At 42.9% G+C, this 19,190-nt stretch overlaps 2 protein-coding genes across 2 annotated transcripts in view; one reads left to right on the top strand and one right to left on the bottom strand.

Annotated features, from left to right (window-relative positions):
* DGKQ (diacylglycerol kinase theta) overlaps nucleotides 1-2,160 on the bottom strand; it is a 63,656-nt gene extending 61,496 nt beyond the window's left edge. The window contains exon 1 of the mRNA XM_083718640.1: nucleotides 1,507-2,160. Coding sequence (XP_083574766.1) covers nucleotides 1,507-1,855 — 349 coding nt within the window. The 5' untranslated portion in view covers nucleotides 1,856-2,160. The remainder of the gene's footprint in view (nucleotides 1-1,506) is intronic.
* Nucleotides 2,161-8,919: 6,759 nt separating this feature from the next.
* LOC310835117 (ciliary microtubule inner protein 2B-like) lies at nucleotides 8,920-17,382 on the top strand. Its single transcript, XM_083719882.1, has 5 exons — nucleotides 8,920-9,252; nucleotides 11,384-11,583; nucleotides 13,826-14,007; nucleotides 14,624-14,825; nucleotides 17,076-17,382. Exons 1-5 carry the CDS (start codon nucleotides 9,221-9,223, stop codon nucleotides 17,171-17,173), a joined length of 714 nt encoding a protein of 237 aa, XP_083576008.1. The 5' UTR covers nucleotides 8,920-9,220; the 3' UTR covers nucleotides 17,174-17,382.
* Nucleotides 17,383-19,190: the final 1,808 nt, after the last annotated feature.

The following is a 19,190-nucleotide window of genomic DNA, read 5'->3' as shown; positions in this document are numbered from 1 at the left end:
TAGCCACCTCTACAAGGGAAAGTCCCTGGCTCTATGGCAACCCAGTAAGTTTTTACCGGCACATAAATGGCACTAACGGCTTCACCCGAATGATACCAACCTGTTAGGCAACTATTTCAGTAACAGAAGCCCCACCTTGGCAATCTTACAAGGGAAAGTGATTTGCATTTGCTGCTGCTGCAACAGGAAAAGCTTTTCCCAACACAGAGATGAATCAGAATTGTAGAGTTGGAAGGGGGGTCTAAGGGTCATCTAGTACCACCCCCTGCAATGCAGGAATCTGAACATGCAGTCCCCCATCCAATCTGAAATCACACCAGGCCCTGCAAATGTGGTAGCAGTTTCATTGCCAGAGGAAGGGCGGGGGGAACCCCACACTGGGGGGCTGGTTTAAGACAAAACAAGAAAACCACCAGGAAGGGAAATGTTGGCAAACCTACAAAAGGAAGTCCTTTGCATCTGCTGCTGGTATGAAGATCAAGTGACTGAGAAAGCTTCACCAGCTGCATTTCTGCCTGCTTGCAGGCACAGGAGCTCTTGTAAATAGAGTGTGTGTGTCTGTTGCCTAACCCTTTCTCTTGAGGACAGGCTGCCACGCACCCAAAATAGGAAGAAAAATGAAATCTGTCCCTAACACACACATACACCCACCCAAAACCACATTTGTCCTATTGATAACACCCCCATCAGGAGTTGTGAGATTAACGTTCTTGCTTTTATTATGTATCATGTGTGTCTCTATGTGTGTGTGTTGCATCTGTATGTTGTGAACTGCCCTGAGAGCTTCAGATGGAGGGCAGCATACAAAATAACTAACTAACTAACTAACTAGATAGATAGATAGATAGATAGATCAATCAATCAATCAATCAATCAATCCAGGGTCTCACACATACACACATAACCACATCAGCTCATGCAGCAGAGCAGAAGACTTTTAATCTCAGGGTCACGGCTTCGAGCATCACATTGGGCGAAAGATTCCTGCATTGCAGGGGGTTGGCCTAGATGACCCTTAAGGTCCCTTCCAACAATTCTATGATTCTTCTATGGATAATTTCCCCGATACGGGTCGTGAGGAGATTATTCTTGTTTTTATCATGTATTCCGTGCGTACGTGTACATTGTATTCATATGTTCTAAACAACCTGAAATCTTTGTGTGAAGGGTGGCATACTAAGAAACAAATTAATTAATTCAGGGTCTCACGCATAACACACGAAAAGACCCCACATCTCTTCCACTGGTAATTCCCCCACTAGGGGTCGTGAGGAGATTCACGTTCTTGTTTTTTTTATTATGTATTTTGTGTGTGTGTGTGTGTGTGTGTGTGTGTGTGTGTGTGTGTTATCTGTATGCTGTGAACCGCCCTGAGGCTTTCGTCTGGAGAGCGGTATACAAATTAATCAATCGATCGGATCAATCGATGTGCAGGAGTCTCCCTCCCACAGGCACGCGCGCGCGCGCTCCCGCTTCCCCTCTCCCTCCCCCCGAGCCCGCCTTTACCTTCGCACAGGTACCCGGCCAGCCCCCAGATGAAGTCGGTGCAGTAGTGGCAGAAGGTGGGCTTGGTGAGGGTCACCCTCTTGAAGCAATGCCCGGGCGCGTTCCCACGAGACGACGCTTGTTGATGCTGCGGCTGCTGCTGCTGCTGCTTGGGCGACGCGGGCGGCGTCCGCCGTTGCTGGTGCAGCGAAGAGGCGGAGGACGACGACGACGACGAGGAGGAGGTGGTGGTGGTGGGTAGCGAGCGGCTCTTTCCCCCTCTGCCTATGAGGGGGCTGGCGGAGGGGCTGGAGCCCCGGCTGCCGCCGCCGCCGCCGCCGCCGAGCAGGGCGTGAGCTCCGTCTGCCATGCTCGCCCGGCTCTGAGGGAAGCAGCGGCTGGGGGTCCTCCGCCGAGAGAGAGAGCGCGCTCACGGGCTGCCGCGTCCCCGTCTCTCCCTTTTCCCCTCAGGGGCGCGTCGTGAGGAGACGGGTGGCGGCGGGCGGGCGGGCGGGCAGGCAGCCCCTCTCTTGCGAGACTTCCGCCGCGCTGCCAGGGGAAGCCGGAGGCGGCAGCGGCGGCGGCTGAGGAGGCGGCCTGAGGGAGGAGGAAGAGGAGGGGATGGGGAGGGACGCAGAAGGGCGGCGCTTCAGCGGCCGCCGCGGCCCCGCAACCGCCTCACGCCGGGCTGGCGGGCGGCGTGGGCGAGAGTCCCTCTCCCTCCCTCCCTCTTTCTCTCGCTCTTCAATTTTTTTTTTTATTGGTTTTCACAGCATTATAAACAAACACATAAGACAAACCAACATAAACCATAGCCTTATTGGAAATTACACCTTTTTTAAAAAAAAAAAGTAAAATATTTATTAAAGTTTTAGGAAATACAACAAAAAAACATTTTAAACAAGAAAAGATGAAATACGAAGAAGAAAGGAAAAATCAAAAAGAACATAAAACGGAGAATTGAAATCCATTAAGCAAAAAATAAAAATCCATAAAAAATACAAAAAAATCTTCCCATTACTGATCTTTCATTAACTTATTTCCCTGACCTCCCCACACCTCCCTTTTTTGTATTCTGAGGCAATTTTCCATTTCAGCAAATCCTTTCCCTCTTTTCAAATTTTTGTCCTGTAAATTTATCTTAAAATTAGTATGACTTTACTTTCTCTCCTTTCACCAATTTACAGTCTATTTTTCCTAAATCTTTGTAACATTTCTGCTAGAATCACATAAAATCATTCCAACATCATTCTAACATTCATTAATCTTGCAATGTTTCTGTAAGTAGTCTTTAAATTTCTTCCAATCTTCTTCCACCGACTCTTCTCCCTGTTCGGAAATTACACTTCTTAACATTCTTAAGTGACTTCCTCGCTTCCCCTTGGTTGAATTTCTTTGCATGTCCTTTTAACGGTTTTCCAAATCACAGCTCTTATAAAATTTAACCTAAACGTTAACATCCTTAGGTCTGCTAACATCCTTAGGATGTTAATGTTTAAGTCAAATTTCATAAGAATTGGGATTTGGAAAACGTTAAAAGGATATGCAATGAAATTCAACCAAGGGGAAGCAAGGACGTAACTTAACAAAGTTAGTAAGTGTAATTTTCAGTAAGGCTATGGTTTATGTTTGTTTGTCTTGTGTGTTTGTCTGTTTGTTTATAATATTGTGAAAACTAATAAAAAAATTGGGGGGGAAACATTAACATCCTTAGATCTTCACATTATGAAATTAAACATATTAATTCGACATTTAACATAAATAAAATCCTAAGCCAATTGAGTATCTGCAAGCTGGTTTCAGTCAATTTAACATATTTAAGTAATCATTAAATTTAATCCACTCTTCCTGATACTCCTCCTCCTTCTGGTCACGGACTCTTCCGGTTAGGTCGGCTAGTTCTGAAAAATCCATCTTCTTCATCTGCCATTCTTCTATCGCCTCTCTCTTTCTCGGGCGAGGAAGGGCCGATGGAACTCCTCGCTCCAAGACGATGGCAGCCCCGACATGCTGCTTAGCATCCCCTCCAGCCAGTCCCTTTCATAACTCTATTTTTATAAATCATTTGTCCACCCATAGTTCAAATTTTTACTACAGGTTTTCTGTCAATCCTACCAATTTTATGTAACTCTTTGCAATAGCTTTTCAAATAAATTATAAACTTCCCCCATTTTTTATTAAAGAGGTCCTCTTCTTGGTTTCTAATTCTGCCTGGAAGCTTTGCCATCTCGACGTCATTCATCAGTTTTGTCTGCCACTCTTCTTTGGCTGGAGTTGTAGACCCTTAGGATCATCTAGTCCAACCCCCTGCAAAACACAGTCAGTGGCAGCCAAAGCAGCATGGCTCCATCAGTGCCGTATTTCCATATAAGCTAAGAAAGCTCTAGCTTAGGGCCGCACTCTTGGGCCCCCCCCCCCCAAAATAAAGAAAAAAACCTCGATGTACATTTCCAAAATATAAGATAAAAAAAAATGAAACCTACATACAGCAACAGTGTTTTGTGTTGTGTAGGCTCCTATGATGTAAGTAATGGGCCCCGCCTGCTAGTCTGCTCCCAAAAATATCACTGGTTTGCTCATTTCTATATATAGGGTGCCTACATTCTACATGCATATAGCATATACTCAGCACAAAAAAGCAATAATTTGTTATTGACAGCTGGACATATAAAGGGCTCCTTACTTTCAGTACCTTAGGGCCTCATCAAACCTAAATCCAGCCCTGCATACCCTCCAACACTTTCCCGATTAAAACACGGATGTCCTATAAAAATAATAATTTTACTATTTATACCCCACCCACCCATCTGACTACTCTGGGAGACTTCCAACATATATAAAAACATAATAAAGCATTAATCGTTAAAAAAAAACCTTCCCCATACATGGCTGCCTTCAGATGGCTTTCAGGGGGTGGGATAACGCCAAAGCCTCCAACATTTCTCTGATGAAAATAGGGACATCCTAAGGAAAAGCGGGATCAAATCAGAAAAAGGGGTGGATTCTCTAAATCTAGGACTGTCCCTGGAAAATAGTGGCGCTTGGGGGGTCTTGGTTAGAGCGCTCTGCTCCGCCACCACAAAAGAAAGCCTTGGTGCCCCTCATGGAGGCTTTCCTCAGGTATAAAGACCCGCAGCAGCATCCAAGGCCTTTGGGGGATTATTATTATTATTATTATTATGTAATTATTTATACCTCACATTTCCCTCCTGGCAGGGACTAAAGGCGGCTGACGGGTAAAAATGAGAACACCTTAAAAACATTCCCTTTGGGATGGGGAGGAGAGATGACAATTTTTTAAAAGCAATTAAATAAATAGCTCTCTTGGTTAAGTATGAGACTCCTGATCTCAGGATCTTGGGTCTGAGCCCCACACTGGGCAAAAAGATTTCTGCCTTGCAGGGGGTCAGGCTGGATGACGCTCGTGGTCTTTTCATTTTCTTCAATTTCACTTTTAATTTGTATACCGCCATTTCTACTTTGCTATACACAAGGCGGTTTGCAGCAACAAAAGGTGCAGTACACACACCTTAGAATAATCTGATCCAATACGAAAAATGTATAATTCTATTAGTTAGTTGGCATCCGTCTGCCTTGAGAGACACCTCTGGGGGGTGAAGTCAAACCACTGTGTTGGCAGCACCAAAGTGAACTCCCTGGGGTGCAAGCCTGGGCAGTGTGGATGGAGGTCCTGGGCTGCCCAGACAAGACCCCGCTCTCAGCCTCAATGATGGGGTCCAAAGGAAAGCAGAGCAATAGGTTTGGCGTCTCCCACAAAGCAGTGGGAGGTTTGGGATCAGTTTGGGATCAAACACCATGCTCTGACCATCTCTCCAGCTTGTCACCTTTAACAGATTGCAACCTTTTTCCCTAGGTCCAGTGGCGTAGCGTGGGGGGTGCAGGGGGGACCGGCCGCACCGGGTGCAACATCTGGGGGGGCGCGCTCGCACTCGCAGCTCTCTGCCCCTACCTGGCTCACTCACTCTCTCTCACTGCAGTGCTGGCTGTGCGAATCCAATCCGAGCCGCCGGGTCGCTGCCCACTGTGGAGGGGGTGGGTGCCAGGCGTGCGGTGCGGAGAGAGAGTGAGGGACTATCTGGGGGAGGGGCAGTGCAGCGGCCGCCCAGCGCAGCGCTGAGCGCGGGAGAGAACCACACCAGACCAGACCAGGCAGCAGCAAGAAGAAGCTGGCAGCGGCGGCAGGTTAGGGGTTAGGGGGCACAAATTACTTGCCTTGTCCCGGGTTAGGGGGCGCAAATTACTTGCCTTGCCCCGGGTGCTGAAAACCCACGCTACGCCGCTGCCTAGGTCAACTCTAAAGACTACCTTTCTCCTTTCGCTAACCAAGGGCTGGAGGAAGGGCCCCACCCACTTGCTGTCTGCCCCACAGCCCCTCTCCATAGTTTTCTTCATGGCCCATTATCTTCCTTTTGTTTTCTTCATGGCTCATCTCCCAGGCAATTACCTCATCAGTAGACTGGCCTGGATTATATTTTAACCATTGGTGGATCCAGGGCTTCACGGGGCTTGATGAAATTCTAACAGCTACTTGACTCACAAATTTAGGGTGTCGTGCACCCACAAACTCATAAGAATATTTTCACAGAAGGCTACCTTTTTCCAGCCCCAGCCCCCACCCCAAACTGATCATTGAAGCAAATACTTAACCACTCATATTATACTTACTAGATGCACTGTTGGGAATGACTACATTTATATAGGTGATGTCCAAAATTATAAACAGTAGACCCTTAACTCCATTGATTTCAATGGGTCTACTCAGAGTATTACTAACATTGGTTTCACCCCATGTGTTTTTAAGTCATGGTTTGAATGAGTACATTCTTTTATATATATATATATATATATAAATTTTTATTAGGTTTTGCATAAATATATTTCACATACAAAAGACAAAAGTAAATAAAACAGACAGAAAAAAAGAAAAAGAAAAACATAAAATACATACAACATAAACAACACCACTTACATTAATTTTACAACAACATTGATCGACTTCCCTTTATCTCGATTTCGGATAATGTTCTCTTAATTATCTATCTGCTGTATCTATTCCAAAATAAAATTTATAACGTAGTAAGCGTTATCTCATGCCTACTGTGATTTTTTTAGATACATATATATTTCTGGTTAACATTTTGATTTTCCCCTTGTCTCTATTTCCATATATGTTCTAAATTTGTCCCATTCATTACTAAATTTTGTACTTTTTTGGTTTCTTATTTTCTGTGTCAATTTTGCCAATTCTAAATAATCAAATAATTTAAATTGCCACTCCTTTAGTGTTGGGGTTTTTGATGTTTTCCAATGCTGTGCTATGAGGGTTCTAGCGGCCGCTGTTGCATATTGAAAAAAGGTTCTATCTTCTTCTTTAATGTCCTTGCCAATTATCCCCAGCAGGAAGGCTTCAGGTTTTTTGACGAACGTATATTTAATAATTTTTTTTAATTCATTATAAATAGATTCCCAGAATTTTTTGAGAATCTCGCACGTCCACCACATGTGAATAAATTCGCCCTCCTTGTTCTTACATTTCCAACACAATTTATCGCCCGTTCTATAGATTTTATGCAATTTTATCGGCGTTATGTACCATCTGTACATCATCTTGTACATATTTTCCTTAAGTGTCGTGCATGCTGAAAAGTTCATATCTTTACACCATAATGCCTTCCATTTATCAAACTCTATATTGTAACCTAGATCTACCGCCCACTTCACCATCACCTCCTTTACTTCCTCATCCTTGGTGTCCCACTCAAGCAACTGGTTATACATTTTTGATAGTAATTTTGTTTTACTTTCTATTATTTCAATCTGGAATCTAGATTTTTTCTCACTTATTCCAATCTTTTTATCTTCCATCCACATTGAATTTATTTGATGATATTGAATCCAACCAGTCAACTTATTTTTTATTTCTTCGTATGGTCTAATCCTCCACCCGGATTCTGTTTTGGTTAGTAGGTCCTCATATGTCCATCTTTCCCCCTCAATGTTTGATTTTTTAATTGTTAAAATGTCAATTGGTGACAACCACCAGGGCGTTTTCTGCTCCAGCAATTTTTTATTCCTTTCCCAGACTTCCAGTAGTGGCCCTCTAAAAATATGGTTAGAAAAACCTTTATGAACCCTTCCCTTGTCACGCCATAGGTAAGCATGCCAACCGAATCTTAAGTTAAACCCCTCTAGGTCTAACATCTCTTTATTTTTAATGACGATCCAGTCTTTTATCCAACAAAGGCATGCGGCCTCATAATATAACCTCAGATTTGGAACCGCAAGGCCCCCCCATCTCTTTGGTCAGTAAGCAATTTGAATTTGATTCTAGGTCTTTTTCCCTGCCAGATAAATTTGGAAAGTAATCTCTGCCATTCTTTAAATATTACAGTTCCCCTAATTATTGGAATGTTCTGGAATAAGAAGAGTAATTTGGGTAATAAACTCATTTTGATCGCCGCCATTCTACCCATCCACGAGAGATGTAATCTGTTCCATGTATCCAGGTCCTTCATTATTTCTTTCCATGTTTTCTTATAATTATTTTCCATCAAATTTATATTTTTCATAGTTATCCAAATTCCGAGGTATTTTACTTTTTTGGTTATTTTAATTCCACTTTGTCTTTCAAGCTCATTTTTTGTATCTTCTTTCATATTTTTAGTCATTATTTTAGTTTTTTCTCTGTTCAATTTAAATCCCGATAATTTTCCAAATTATTCTAGTAATTTTATAACTTTGCCGATGCTCTCCTTTGGTTCTTCCAAGGACAACATAAGGTCATCTGCATATGTTTTCAATTTATGTTCTTTCACGCCAATTTTTATGCCACGGATCTCTGGGGTTTTCCTTATCTTATTTGTGATTGTCTCTAAAACCGTGATAAACAACAACGGTGATAGAGGGCACCCCTGTCGAGTACCTTTTGCTATTTCAAACTGTTCTGTCAAGTTGTTATTTATAATTAATCTAGCTCTTTGTTGTGTGTATATTGCTCTGACTCCTTCTAGGAATGTGCCCTCTATCCCTGTTTTTTCCAGACATTTTATTAAGAAGCCCCAGGAAACATTATCGAAGGCCTTCTCGGCATCAACAAACATTAAAGCGGCAGGAATTTCCTTGTGACATTCTAGATATTCAATAATGTCTATTGTGTGTCTGATGTTGTCTTTTATTTGTCTATTGGGAAGGAAGCCGGCCTGATCACTGTGAATAAGGTTAATTAAACACTTTTTAAGTCTATGTGCCATTATATCTGCAAAGATTTTATAATCATTATTCAGTAGTGAAATCGGTCTATAATTCTTAATATTAAGTTTATCTGAATCTGGTTTCGGGATCAGCGTGATGTAGGCTTCTTTCCAGGATGTTGGCATTTTTCCTCTTTTTAATATCTTTGAATGAGTACATTCAAGCGCTAGTTTAAAACCCCACGTTTGTTTTGGAAAATCAAGCGACGTACTTTGCTGCCAACATAATGTGCAGGCTGGCAGTGCTACATTTTCCACGTTTTATTTACTCTAGCCCCAGCTGAATTGAGTAGCTATAGTGACAAAACTTAGGTGCCCAAGCGTTGCTATTACACAAGCGAAGGGAGCCTAAGATATGCTTGACATTTTTCATTTCTGGGCTGCGCTTGAAGTGAAGGAACAATTGCTGCCTGCCAGTCTTCTAATCTCAGATACTTAAAACCTTCCTTGGATCAGCAGAAATAATGCTTTCGTACAATTCTTTCTACATACCAGGGTAAGGGCTTAAAACTGAACTTTTAGAACACCAGCAATTTGCAAAGAAAATATTTCTTCCCAATCCATGGGGCTATTGATAGCCTGTCAGTTTCTACTGAAAGCCGATTAAATCATGAGTGAAGATAAATCAGAGCTGGAGGGAAACATGCAAACAGATCCAAAAACAGGGGACATTAGTAATTATTTTTTTTCAGCTGTCACTACTCTTCAACCAGACTTGGGGGGGGGGGGACTACTGAAAATTGTTTAATTAAATGGGGTGCACCTCGCATACTGATAAGCTGATTATCACACACTGTTGTGGCATGTAGTAAAAAGTTGTTTACTGCTTCCCTCTCCAAATTTCTAATCAGGAGCAGGAAGTTGGCAAAATTCTTCACCTTGCTCCTTAGGATATTATACCTGGCTAGCGTGGTGAGCACAGGGACGTCATGGCTAATGGTATTCTGCATGAATCACCCTTTGCTTTGAGGACTTGTGAGGATACATGGGGCTCTTTGCACATCACACTCGCTTTATTGGGGTAAACTGCATTGTAGCTCCTTCCTGCACTGCTTGGATAACTTGAAAAGCCCACACCGGTTCCTTTCTCTGCCGGTTTTCCCAAGAGGCGACGCTGACTGCAGGGAGGAGCATCCTGTGTGGTCCAAGGATTCTCAAGGACCCTTGAGTAAACTCAGCAAGGAACTACACTACAGCAATTCCCATAGGTAAAGGTAAAGGGACCCCTGACCATTAGGTCCAGTCGTGGCTGACTCTGGGGTTGACTAAGCATGACTAAGCCGCTTCTGGCGAACCAGAGCAGTGCACGGAAACGCCATTTACCTTCCCGCCGGAGTGGTACCTATTTATCTACTTGCACTTTGACGTGCTTTCGAATTGCTAGGTTGGCAGGAGCAGGGAACGAGCAACGGGAGCTCACCCCGTCATGGGGATTCGAACTGCTGACCTTCTGATCAGCAAGTCCTAGACTCTGTGGTTTAACCCACAGCACCACCCGCGTCCTAGCAATTCCCGTACCATGAACAAAACAAGAGAAGAAGCCCTCAAGTTATTCCATGTGGGCAGAAGATGACACCTACCTCAGTAGGGACATGCTACCATGTTTTCAACACAGCTGTTTGTTTAATGTTGTTGCAACGCTTGCACGCCACCCCCAATCTCTGCCAAGCTTTAGCAAGACTCTAGGGGTACCAGGTGGTTTCCCAGGGTCGTGTTTCCATTGGGAATCCAGATGGGGCAGAGGGAGCCGGGGTGGGGTCTAGGATGGAGGTGAGGCCTAGGGAGAATCAAAGCGAGTCTTGAAGGACCCTATTCAGTCCTAACCCTACAAGGCCCATCATCTCTGGTCACTGGCCATGCTGACTGGGGCCAAAAGAGGTTGGAATACAGTGAGACTGGGAGGGAAACTGATTCCCATTCCCCTTTTCTCTAAAAATACACTGAACAGGAAAAAAATATGAAAGACAAACAGGAGCATCGTACTGGCCTGCTGGTCAGGGGAACTTTGTTAGCTGTAGTTGCGTGTGTGTGTGTGTGTGTGTGTGTGTGAGAGAGAGAGAGAGAGAGAGAGAGAGAGAGACTATGCACACATCCTTTATTGAAAAATAAAAAGTACAATAACTGCAAGTGCACAAAAAGATGAAGAAAAAACAAATAGTACCCGTGCAGAAAACAAAACAGAACCAAAATAATGTATACATTACCAAAGAAAAGAAAAGAATGTTATTGTAGTTAACCAGACCTCAATCTAATACAGCATTTATAAAAATGAATTCCAAATATTGTTAAATTTGTCCACGGCAAGCTTACGTTTGTACTCAACTTGTTCATGTGCAGCGAGTTTGTGCATTCTTCCATCATTAAAGAGAGCTGCATTTTTATTTGTCCACTTCTCCAATACCTGTCTTTTTGCCGTAGTAAGGGCACGGGGAGTCCATTTATATTGCCCCTTTGTTAGATTCCATGTGTTGGGTATATAATTCACAATGATATTTTCCTCTGCTAATTTAAGATTGTTCCTGTAGTTCTCTGTTGAGGATAGACTTAATGGTGCACAGCGTTCTGACACAGCATATGAAAAGTTCACTACAGTACTGAGCCTTATCGTCTTCTTTTTCTTCTTCCAGATATACAGGTTTCATTCCAAATCTTGAAAGCATTATTGGGGAAACTTACGGTAATGCCACCAGAAAGCTGCTTGCCCGTCAGGCAAAGTTGCTGCGGTTAAGCCACACTGCTGCTGACACACCTGAGCACAGAAATCTTCTCAGACAGCCATGTGGTCGTCATCATACTCAGTGGGCAGAAGGCAGAAATACTGCATATGGTATGACAACTGTCCTTAAGATATGATTCAATACATTTCAGAAAATTATAATGAAGAATACCCCCTGCCCCAGCATCAATAATTCCTAAGAACACGAGAAGAACAGTGTTGGGTCAGACCAATGGTCCACGTGGTCCAGCATCTTATGATTCCCTGCAACTAGAATTCAGAAGCATAAAGACGTAAAACATAGCCTTATCCTCCATGGATCCTGCTTTTTAAGGGTGGTAGGACTTGCTGATCAGAAGGTCGGCGGTTCAAATCCCCGCGACGGGGTGAGCTCCTGTTGCTTGGTCCCAGCTCCTGACCACCTAGCAGTTCGAAAGCACATCAAAGTGCAAGTAGATAGATAGGTACCGCTCTGGCGGGAAGGTAAATGGCGTTTCCGTGCGCTGCTCTGGTTCTCCAGAAGCGGCTTAGTCATGCTGGCCACATGACCCGGAAGCTGTACGCCGGCTCCCTCGGCCAATAAAGCGAGATGAGCGCCGCAACCCCAGAATTGGCCATGACTGGACCTAATGGTCAGGGGTCCCTTTACCCTTTACTGCACATGTAATCAGGGGTGGAGGAAGGGGGGCGGACCACCCCTGGTGTCATCCCTGAGGGGGTGGAACTGTGTGGAGTTCTCTCCTGTGCCACTCGCAGCATGTAGGATTGTTGATGCTATGTATTTATTGCATGAGGAGGGAACCTTTCTTCTGTCAAACGAAATCAAATATGAAATTACATAGTACATCAACTATCAAGCACCATCAAATGTTGAAATCGATTGCCGCTTTTCTTCTGTTTTACCCCTCTGAGAGCCAGTGTGGTGTAGTGGTTAAGAGCGGTAGACTCGTAATCTGGGGAACCTGGTTCATGTCTCTGTTCCTCCACACGCAGCTGCTGGGTGACCTTGGGCCAGTCACACTTCTCTGAAGTCTCTCAGCGTCACTCAGCTCACAGAGTGTTTGTTGTCGGGGAGGAAGGGAAAGGAGGATATTAGCCACATTGAGACTCCTTCGGGTAGTGATAAAGCGGGATATCAAATCCAAACTCTTCTTCTTCTTCTCTGCATACTCAGTATCCAAATATGCTATCTATTTTGGTAGCAAGTTAGACATCTGCACAGGTTATATTACAGTGGTACCTTGGGTTGAGAACTTAATTTGTTCTGGAGGTCTGTCCTTAACCTGAAACTGTTCTTAACCTGAGGTACCACTTTAGCTAATGGGGCCTCCCGCTGCCGCCGCCGCGGGATTTCTGTTCTTATCCTGAAGCAAAGTTCATAACCCGAGGTACTATTTCTGGGTTAGCGGAGTCCGTAACCTGAAGCGTCTGTAATCTGAAGCGTGTGTAACCCGCGGTACCACTGTACCTTGAAAGTGCTTCTGATGGGATATCAGGAAGAATCTAAGGAGAAAGTTTGGGGGGGGGGGAGAGGGAGAATGAAAATCAAGACATTATCTTTCACCTGATAAACCAAGGTTTTTCCAAACTTAAGAGTCATGTGGGCAGGCTTCCTCTTCCATATTCCCTCATGCATCTTAATGCAACATTTTCAGAGTTTGTTAATATACCATTTCTTGTTACATCAAAACTGTGGTTTACGCTCTGACTGCAATGGTAGTTTGCAAACCAGGATCAAACCAAGTTCTGCAATCCTGGTTTATGGTCAGAGCTTAAACCACAGTTGCCCATTTTTTTACATAATAGGAAATCTTGGTTTAACAAATTCCATAAAGATTATCAGATCACATGCATTACACATGAACTGGGTCTAGAGATGTAATTTTTGATTCTTTGAATTCAAAGAATTCATTTGAAGAATATCTTTGGGCAGCCATGCCATGTACCCTGTGGAAATCTACAGTAAATAAGTTGATAAAGGTTATTTCCCCCCATTTCATAAAGAGAAAATCATACTGTGGTTCAATTCCACTTTCCCTTGGAATAAAGAAAGCATGAAAATTACCATAATATCCTCAGTTCTAACCGTGTGCAACACACATTTCCAACAATAGTGCAAAGCCACCTGACATTAATAGGGAAGCACATGAGAGACTGAGAATCTTTATAAGGAAAATTAAATAGGAAGTAAGAGGACGCCAACCCGCTGAATTGTCTGTCTTATGATGACAACCAAGAATAAAATTCCAACATTAAGCCTTATTATCTAGGATTAAAGCAATCCCTTCCTGATTTCAAATGCATGTTCAGCTTCTATCCCGGTAACTGTTGCAAACTTCCCTCCGTGTCCCAGAATACCCACCAATGAATACCAATCACCATCTCTTTACACGAAGACTTCTGTATGACTGTGATCCTTCAACTGCTTCAGCTGTTCAGACAATTGAAAGAGCAAAGGCAGACTTAAAATCACCACCAAAACCAAACAAGACAAGACAACTCACCCTAACAAAGCCAGGAGACAAGACAGTTATGGTATGTAGGTTTCAGGCATTACTATGACTTTCACATACTCCAGAAAGTATCAGTGCTATTTGGTTTTGATGATACGCATCTAGGACTTCAGGGCTCCTCTGATTTAAGTCAATGGCTCAATCTAGATACATACTAAACCATTCTTTGGCATTATGCAAACAAGTTATCAAGTTGTGACATCTCCCTCTCTTCTCCTGCATTAATAACTTCCTGGGCTTGGGCAAACCATAGTTCAGTGCTACATCTGATCTGGCAAATCAAAGTTTGTATGAGCCTTTCAAATCAGGATTAGGAACCAGTGTTTGATTCTGGCTTCCCTTCTCAGTTTACAGTGTAAGACCAAACCATTGTTTTGCCAGTTCAGATGTGACATGAAACTGTGGTTTGTCAAAACCCAGGAAAGTCTTCGTGAAAAATAAGGGAAGCGAGGAAGGATTTGAAGGCTGGCGGGGAGAGATGATGTCACATTATGTTCTGGAAGGGGTCCAGGCAAAAGGGGCAGCAAGAGAGATTGAGCAGAATACCTTAAGACTTTTGGACAACTGAAGATGTTAGAGCTGGAGGAAAGAAGGCCAGTGTGTCATAATTTTACTTTGAATTATTTCTGTCATGACAGATTTCTTCTTCTGCAACACCTGGTTGGCCCTCTGACAAGAAAATATTGGGTACCACCATCCCGGAGTCAGTCAGAGTTCAAAAAGCAGAGGGCGAACAAACTTCTACTCCCAAGAAGAGAGATGCTATTCAAAAAAGTCTCAGAAAGCCAATGTACAGAGCTGATAGGGGTCTCCCTCCATCTTACACTGGCTACATCCCAGGTATGTTTTCCCACCCACCCCTAGCCTAAATTTGTGGTTCCATTTGCGTTAATCCATCCACATTAAAAGAAAAGGAAAAACACCCTTAATCTATTTCGCTAGAGAAGATTAAAAGCAAACCGGGAAACAATGTATATCTAGGTCATTTCATCTGCCCCTTTAATCTCCCAGTTATAAGCTATTAGGTAAAGTGGAAACATTGCCTGGGCATATGCAGATCCAATCCTTAGCGAATTGCATTTTGAAAAGAGGTTAAAGGGCAATTTCACAAATGAAAATCGAGACAGTCTGTATGGAGGCTGTCTTGACCCTGTCCCTGTGTTGGGTCACACACAGAAGCAAAGAACTTCAATAATGAAGGATTTTCATGACCAGATTCCAAAGTCATTTGCTTAAGCACCTAGAGAAGATCAGAGATGGTGGCCAAAGTTGTATCTGTTTCACAGTTGTCCTGGCTACTGCTACTGCTCCTCTCCTACTGCTGGAGAAGATAAAACTTTTAAATATAAGTTTGGTTTTCACATAATTACCAAACCATAGTTTCATGTGAGTGGAACTAGCCTTAAGATTGCATGACCCCTCCTCCTCTCACCATATGTGCCATTTCTTTCCCTTCTGGCTCTTCAGCAAAACACAGTTTGCTGTTGTGTCTGAACCAGCAAGCAAGTTTGCACTTGTTCTGCAAAGCAGGATTGTGAATCTGCTATAAAACTGAGGCTCATTCCAGGCTTGTTCCTGTAATGCCAAACCTTGATTTGGTGTTATGCCTGAAGTGGGCATATGTGGAAAAGGTGGTAGTGATCTTTTTTTAAATGGAAGAACCATAGCAAGAATCTACTTGTCTCTGGGGCAAAATATAGTCAAGATAAAATCTTAAAGTTCTTAAGTGGGAAGTATCTGAGACTCTGAACTTGGTAAGTTTAACTTTCCCCAGCTGATATGAAATATCTGGTGTAGACCAATCTTCCTACCTTATTTTAAAAGCACTGAAAGAGACATAGTACAGTACAATACTAATTGAAATCATCATGTCCCTCCTGTAGGTTTATATTTAAAAAAGAGAGAGAAATATACACAACCAGGGGGAGGGAGGAGGAGGAGACATGAAGAAAGACATTATGGAGTAGAGAAAAATGCTTCAACAGGGCATGGTTTAGTCTGGCTTACTTTATGAAAACGTTAGCTGTGCAGTTAGAAAACAGATTTAGCTCCCTGTTTATCAAAGCTCATACCTCAATGGCCGACACTTTAGAGGAAAGGAAATACGAGGCCTCTCTCTCAACCACAGAGGATGTTCTGTGAAGCAGAGGACAGCCTCTGTCTCTCTCAACCAGCTGCATCTTAACAGCTTCAAGTGATATAAACCCAAGTTAAAACAGTCACTTTTGCCACCAACGAGCAAACGCTTTGGGTGGCTTGAAGAGGTGGGTAGAGGTCGTGTGGTGCAGTGGTTAGAGTACTGGACTAGGACCTGGGCAGCCAAGGTTCAAATCCCCATTCAGCCATGAAGTAGGGGAGGGATGCTCCTGAGACAGCTCACTTGGTTGACCATGAGACTCCTAATCTCAAGGTCCTGGGTTTGAACCTCACGTTGGGCAAAAGATTCCTGCATTGCAGGGGTCTGGACTTGATGACCCTTGTGGTCCTTATCCAACTCTACAATTCTATGATGCTACATGAAGGTCAATAGGTTCAGCCTTTAGAAAAAGAGAAGCATACCTTTGAAGCCTTTTTCTCTTTTCCTAGCACTCTAAACACATATCTTGAGCAGGAAGTATGGTACCTTTCTTAAGATCAAAGAAGTAGAGGCGGTACAACCATGTAAAATTGCCTAAACCTCTTACCTCTTCAGATCTATTTCTAGCAACTCATCTAGTAGGAGGTTCTTTGGAACACAGAAGAAAGTTTGCCAGGTACAGCGTAGAGCCAGCAAAAGTAAACACACATTGTTGAGGTTTCACTGCCATAGGCTGATCACAACTCAAGTGTGCAGGACTTTAGAACAATTAGACAGACTCTTCCTCTTCCCTCCATATTTCTTTTTCCTTTTGTATCATGTCTCTTAGATTGTAAACCATTATTACAAAATGCAAGTGCCTCAACTGCTTTAGCCGAAAGGCAGTGTATTAAAGTAATTGGCTAGTTAGTAACTAAAAGCTCATTAATGTTCCCTTGCATGCCTGAATATTAGTCACAAGTTATACAAAATAGCAAAATAAACAGTGAATCCTTCTGCTTCTTCCAAAACAGGTCACAAGTTCTCATTTGGAAAGACCTGGGGAGTGAGCACCAGACACTCTCTGGAAGCAGGAAAGAGGCGGCCTTTTGTATGGACTTCTCATATGTAAGCAGGGCATGCCTAATCAAATTGCATGCCATAAATTGCCATCAGCTCAAATATATCCGTTGTCATCTGAAAGATATTAAAGTTTCCCTTTCCTTTGTAAGTATACGCATAAGATAGTTTCTACAAAGGCTAAGCTGAAACTATTTTCACAATCTTCCCTCACCCACAGAAAACAAACCCTCCTTTTTATGATTTTTGTACTCCTTGCAAGAGGAGCTTTCTATTTTGCTCTCTCCTGCAGACTGCATTCAGACACATTGGTAAACTATGGTTTAGCTTTCTGCAAACAAGCCGCATACTTCTGCATATACAGTGGTACCTCGGGTTACATACGCTTCAGGATACAGACGCTTCATGTTACAGACTCCACTAACCCAGAAATAGTGCTTCAGATTAAGAACTTTGCTTCAGGATGAGAACACAAATTGTGCTCTGGCGGTGCGGCAGCAGCAGGAGGCCCCATTAGCTAAAGTGGAGCTTCAGGTTAAGTACAGTTTCAGGTTAAGAATGGACTTCCAGAACAAATTAAGTTCTTAACCCAAGGTACCACTGTACTACTACTTCCCGTACATACACAGACAGGACAGCAGAAGCGTTTGTGTCCATTTACAACTAACTGCAGTTTATGCCTAAACCGGGACACACTGTGGTTCATCATGAATATGGTTTGCCCCAAAGTCGGTTTCAAACCATGGTTATGATCTCAGCTTGTTTAAAGAAATTATAATTAAAACTAATTGCAGTGCCCCATTGGAAGAAAATGACAAATCACCATTACTTTACAACAGAAAAGGATGCTGCTGCTTCTTCAACACATTTTTTATTAAAGATTTATTGGTTTACAGAAGTATGTGCAATCAGTGGCGTAGCATGGGTTGTCAGCACCCGGGGCAAGGCAAGTAATTTGTGCCCCCTAACCCGTGGATTTGTGCCCCCTAACCCATGGATTTGCACCCCCTAACCCATGGATTTGCGCCCCCTAACCCTAACCCCCAGATGTTGCGCCCGGTGCGGCCGGCCCCCCCTGCACCCCCCACGCTACGCCACTGTGTGCAATGTTTCTTTTTTCAAGTTTCACTTTCTACGGATCAGTTTCATTTGTTGAGACATTAGTGTTACTTTAGGAAGAAAAGGGGGAAAGAGGTGGAGGGGGAAAGGGGTGGTCGGGTGGCAATGCTTCTATTTTATTTAAGGTATGTGTGGGGTTTTGTGTCAGCGTCACTTGAGCAAGTTCTCTTTGCTATTCGCTTGTGTTCCTTTGGTGGTGAGAGAGGTTGGGGTTGGCCTAGGGTGTGGTCGTTTGTTTGTAATTGGCTGTGGTGAACTTTGTTTTCATGTGTGAGTGGGGTGGGTGGGTGTTTTTGTATCAGGTTAGCATATTGATTTGTATGCTGTTGGTGGATTCTTGTTGGGCTGAGTATGTGATATAGGGGAGCCTTATTGGGGTGATTTGGCACAAATGTATATTTCCCCCTGTTACATAGTTAACATTTGGGACACTCAAATCCATGTCTTAATCTCAGTTTTAAAACATATTTTCCAACACTTTTTGATCCCGAAGTACCTAGCAACGTATATAATTCTCCTAATCATATTTTTACTGTGAATTTCTTGCTGCAAGATTATGGAAAAAAGAAAATTCAGAGAATAACAGATACTCTCTCCATGTTTATTATCATAATAAATAACAGGATGAAAGATGAAAAAATATTTTTTAATAATTCCAGTGGCACTTTAAAGATCAACTAAATATAAGCTTTCAAGGTATGAGCTTTCATGTGTAATACACATTTCGTCAGATACTGTTTATTTATAGCCCATTCACATTTATCAACAGTCATTTTATTGACTGCATTTCTCCAAACACTTCCTTGTTCTGGTGAAAGGGGAAAAAATAAAGACAACTGCATATTTAGGATCATCTTACAGAATTCAGGAAGCTGTGCTAATTACTTGAGAACATACGGTAATTTGACCCAAACTATAAGAAAGCATTTACATTCATTTGCTTCAATGTG

This window comes from Podarcis gaigeae (genome assembly GCF_964106915.1).
Source record: "Podarcis gaigeae genome assembly, chromosome: 17".
In the NCBI taxonomy this organism is placed as follows: Eukaryota; Metazoa; Chordata; class Lepidosauria; order Squamata; family Lacertidae; genus Podarcis; species Podarcis gaigeae.
The sequence above is the reverse complement of the archived record's forward strand: the minus strand, read 5'-3'. Positions and strand labels throughout refer to the sequence as shown.

What these genes read in the sequence shown, in the direction of transcription:
- LOC310835117 (XM_083719882.1), top strand. Translation starts at nt 9,221, where the DNA reads ATGCTTTCGTACAATTCTTTCTACATACCAGG. An exon ending in AGGCAGAAATACTGCATATG is followed by an intron (nt 11,584 to 13,825) that starts GTATGACAACTG and finishes TCCGTGTCCCAG; the next exon opens with AATACCCACCAATGAATACC. An exon ending in CAGGAGACAAGACAGTTATG is followed by an intron (nt 14,008 to 14,623) that starts GTATGTAGGTTT and finishes CTGTCATGACAG; the next exon opens with ATTTCTTCTTCTGCAACACC.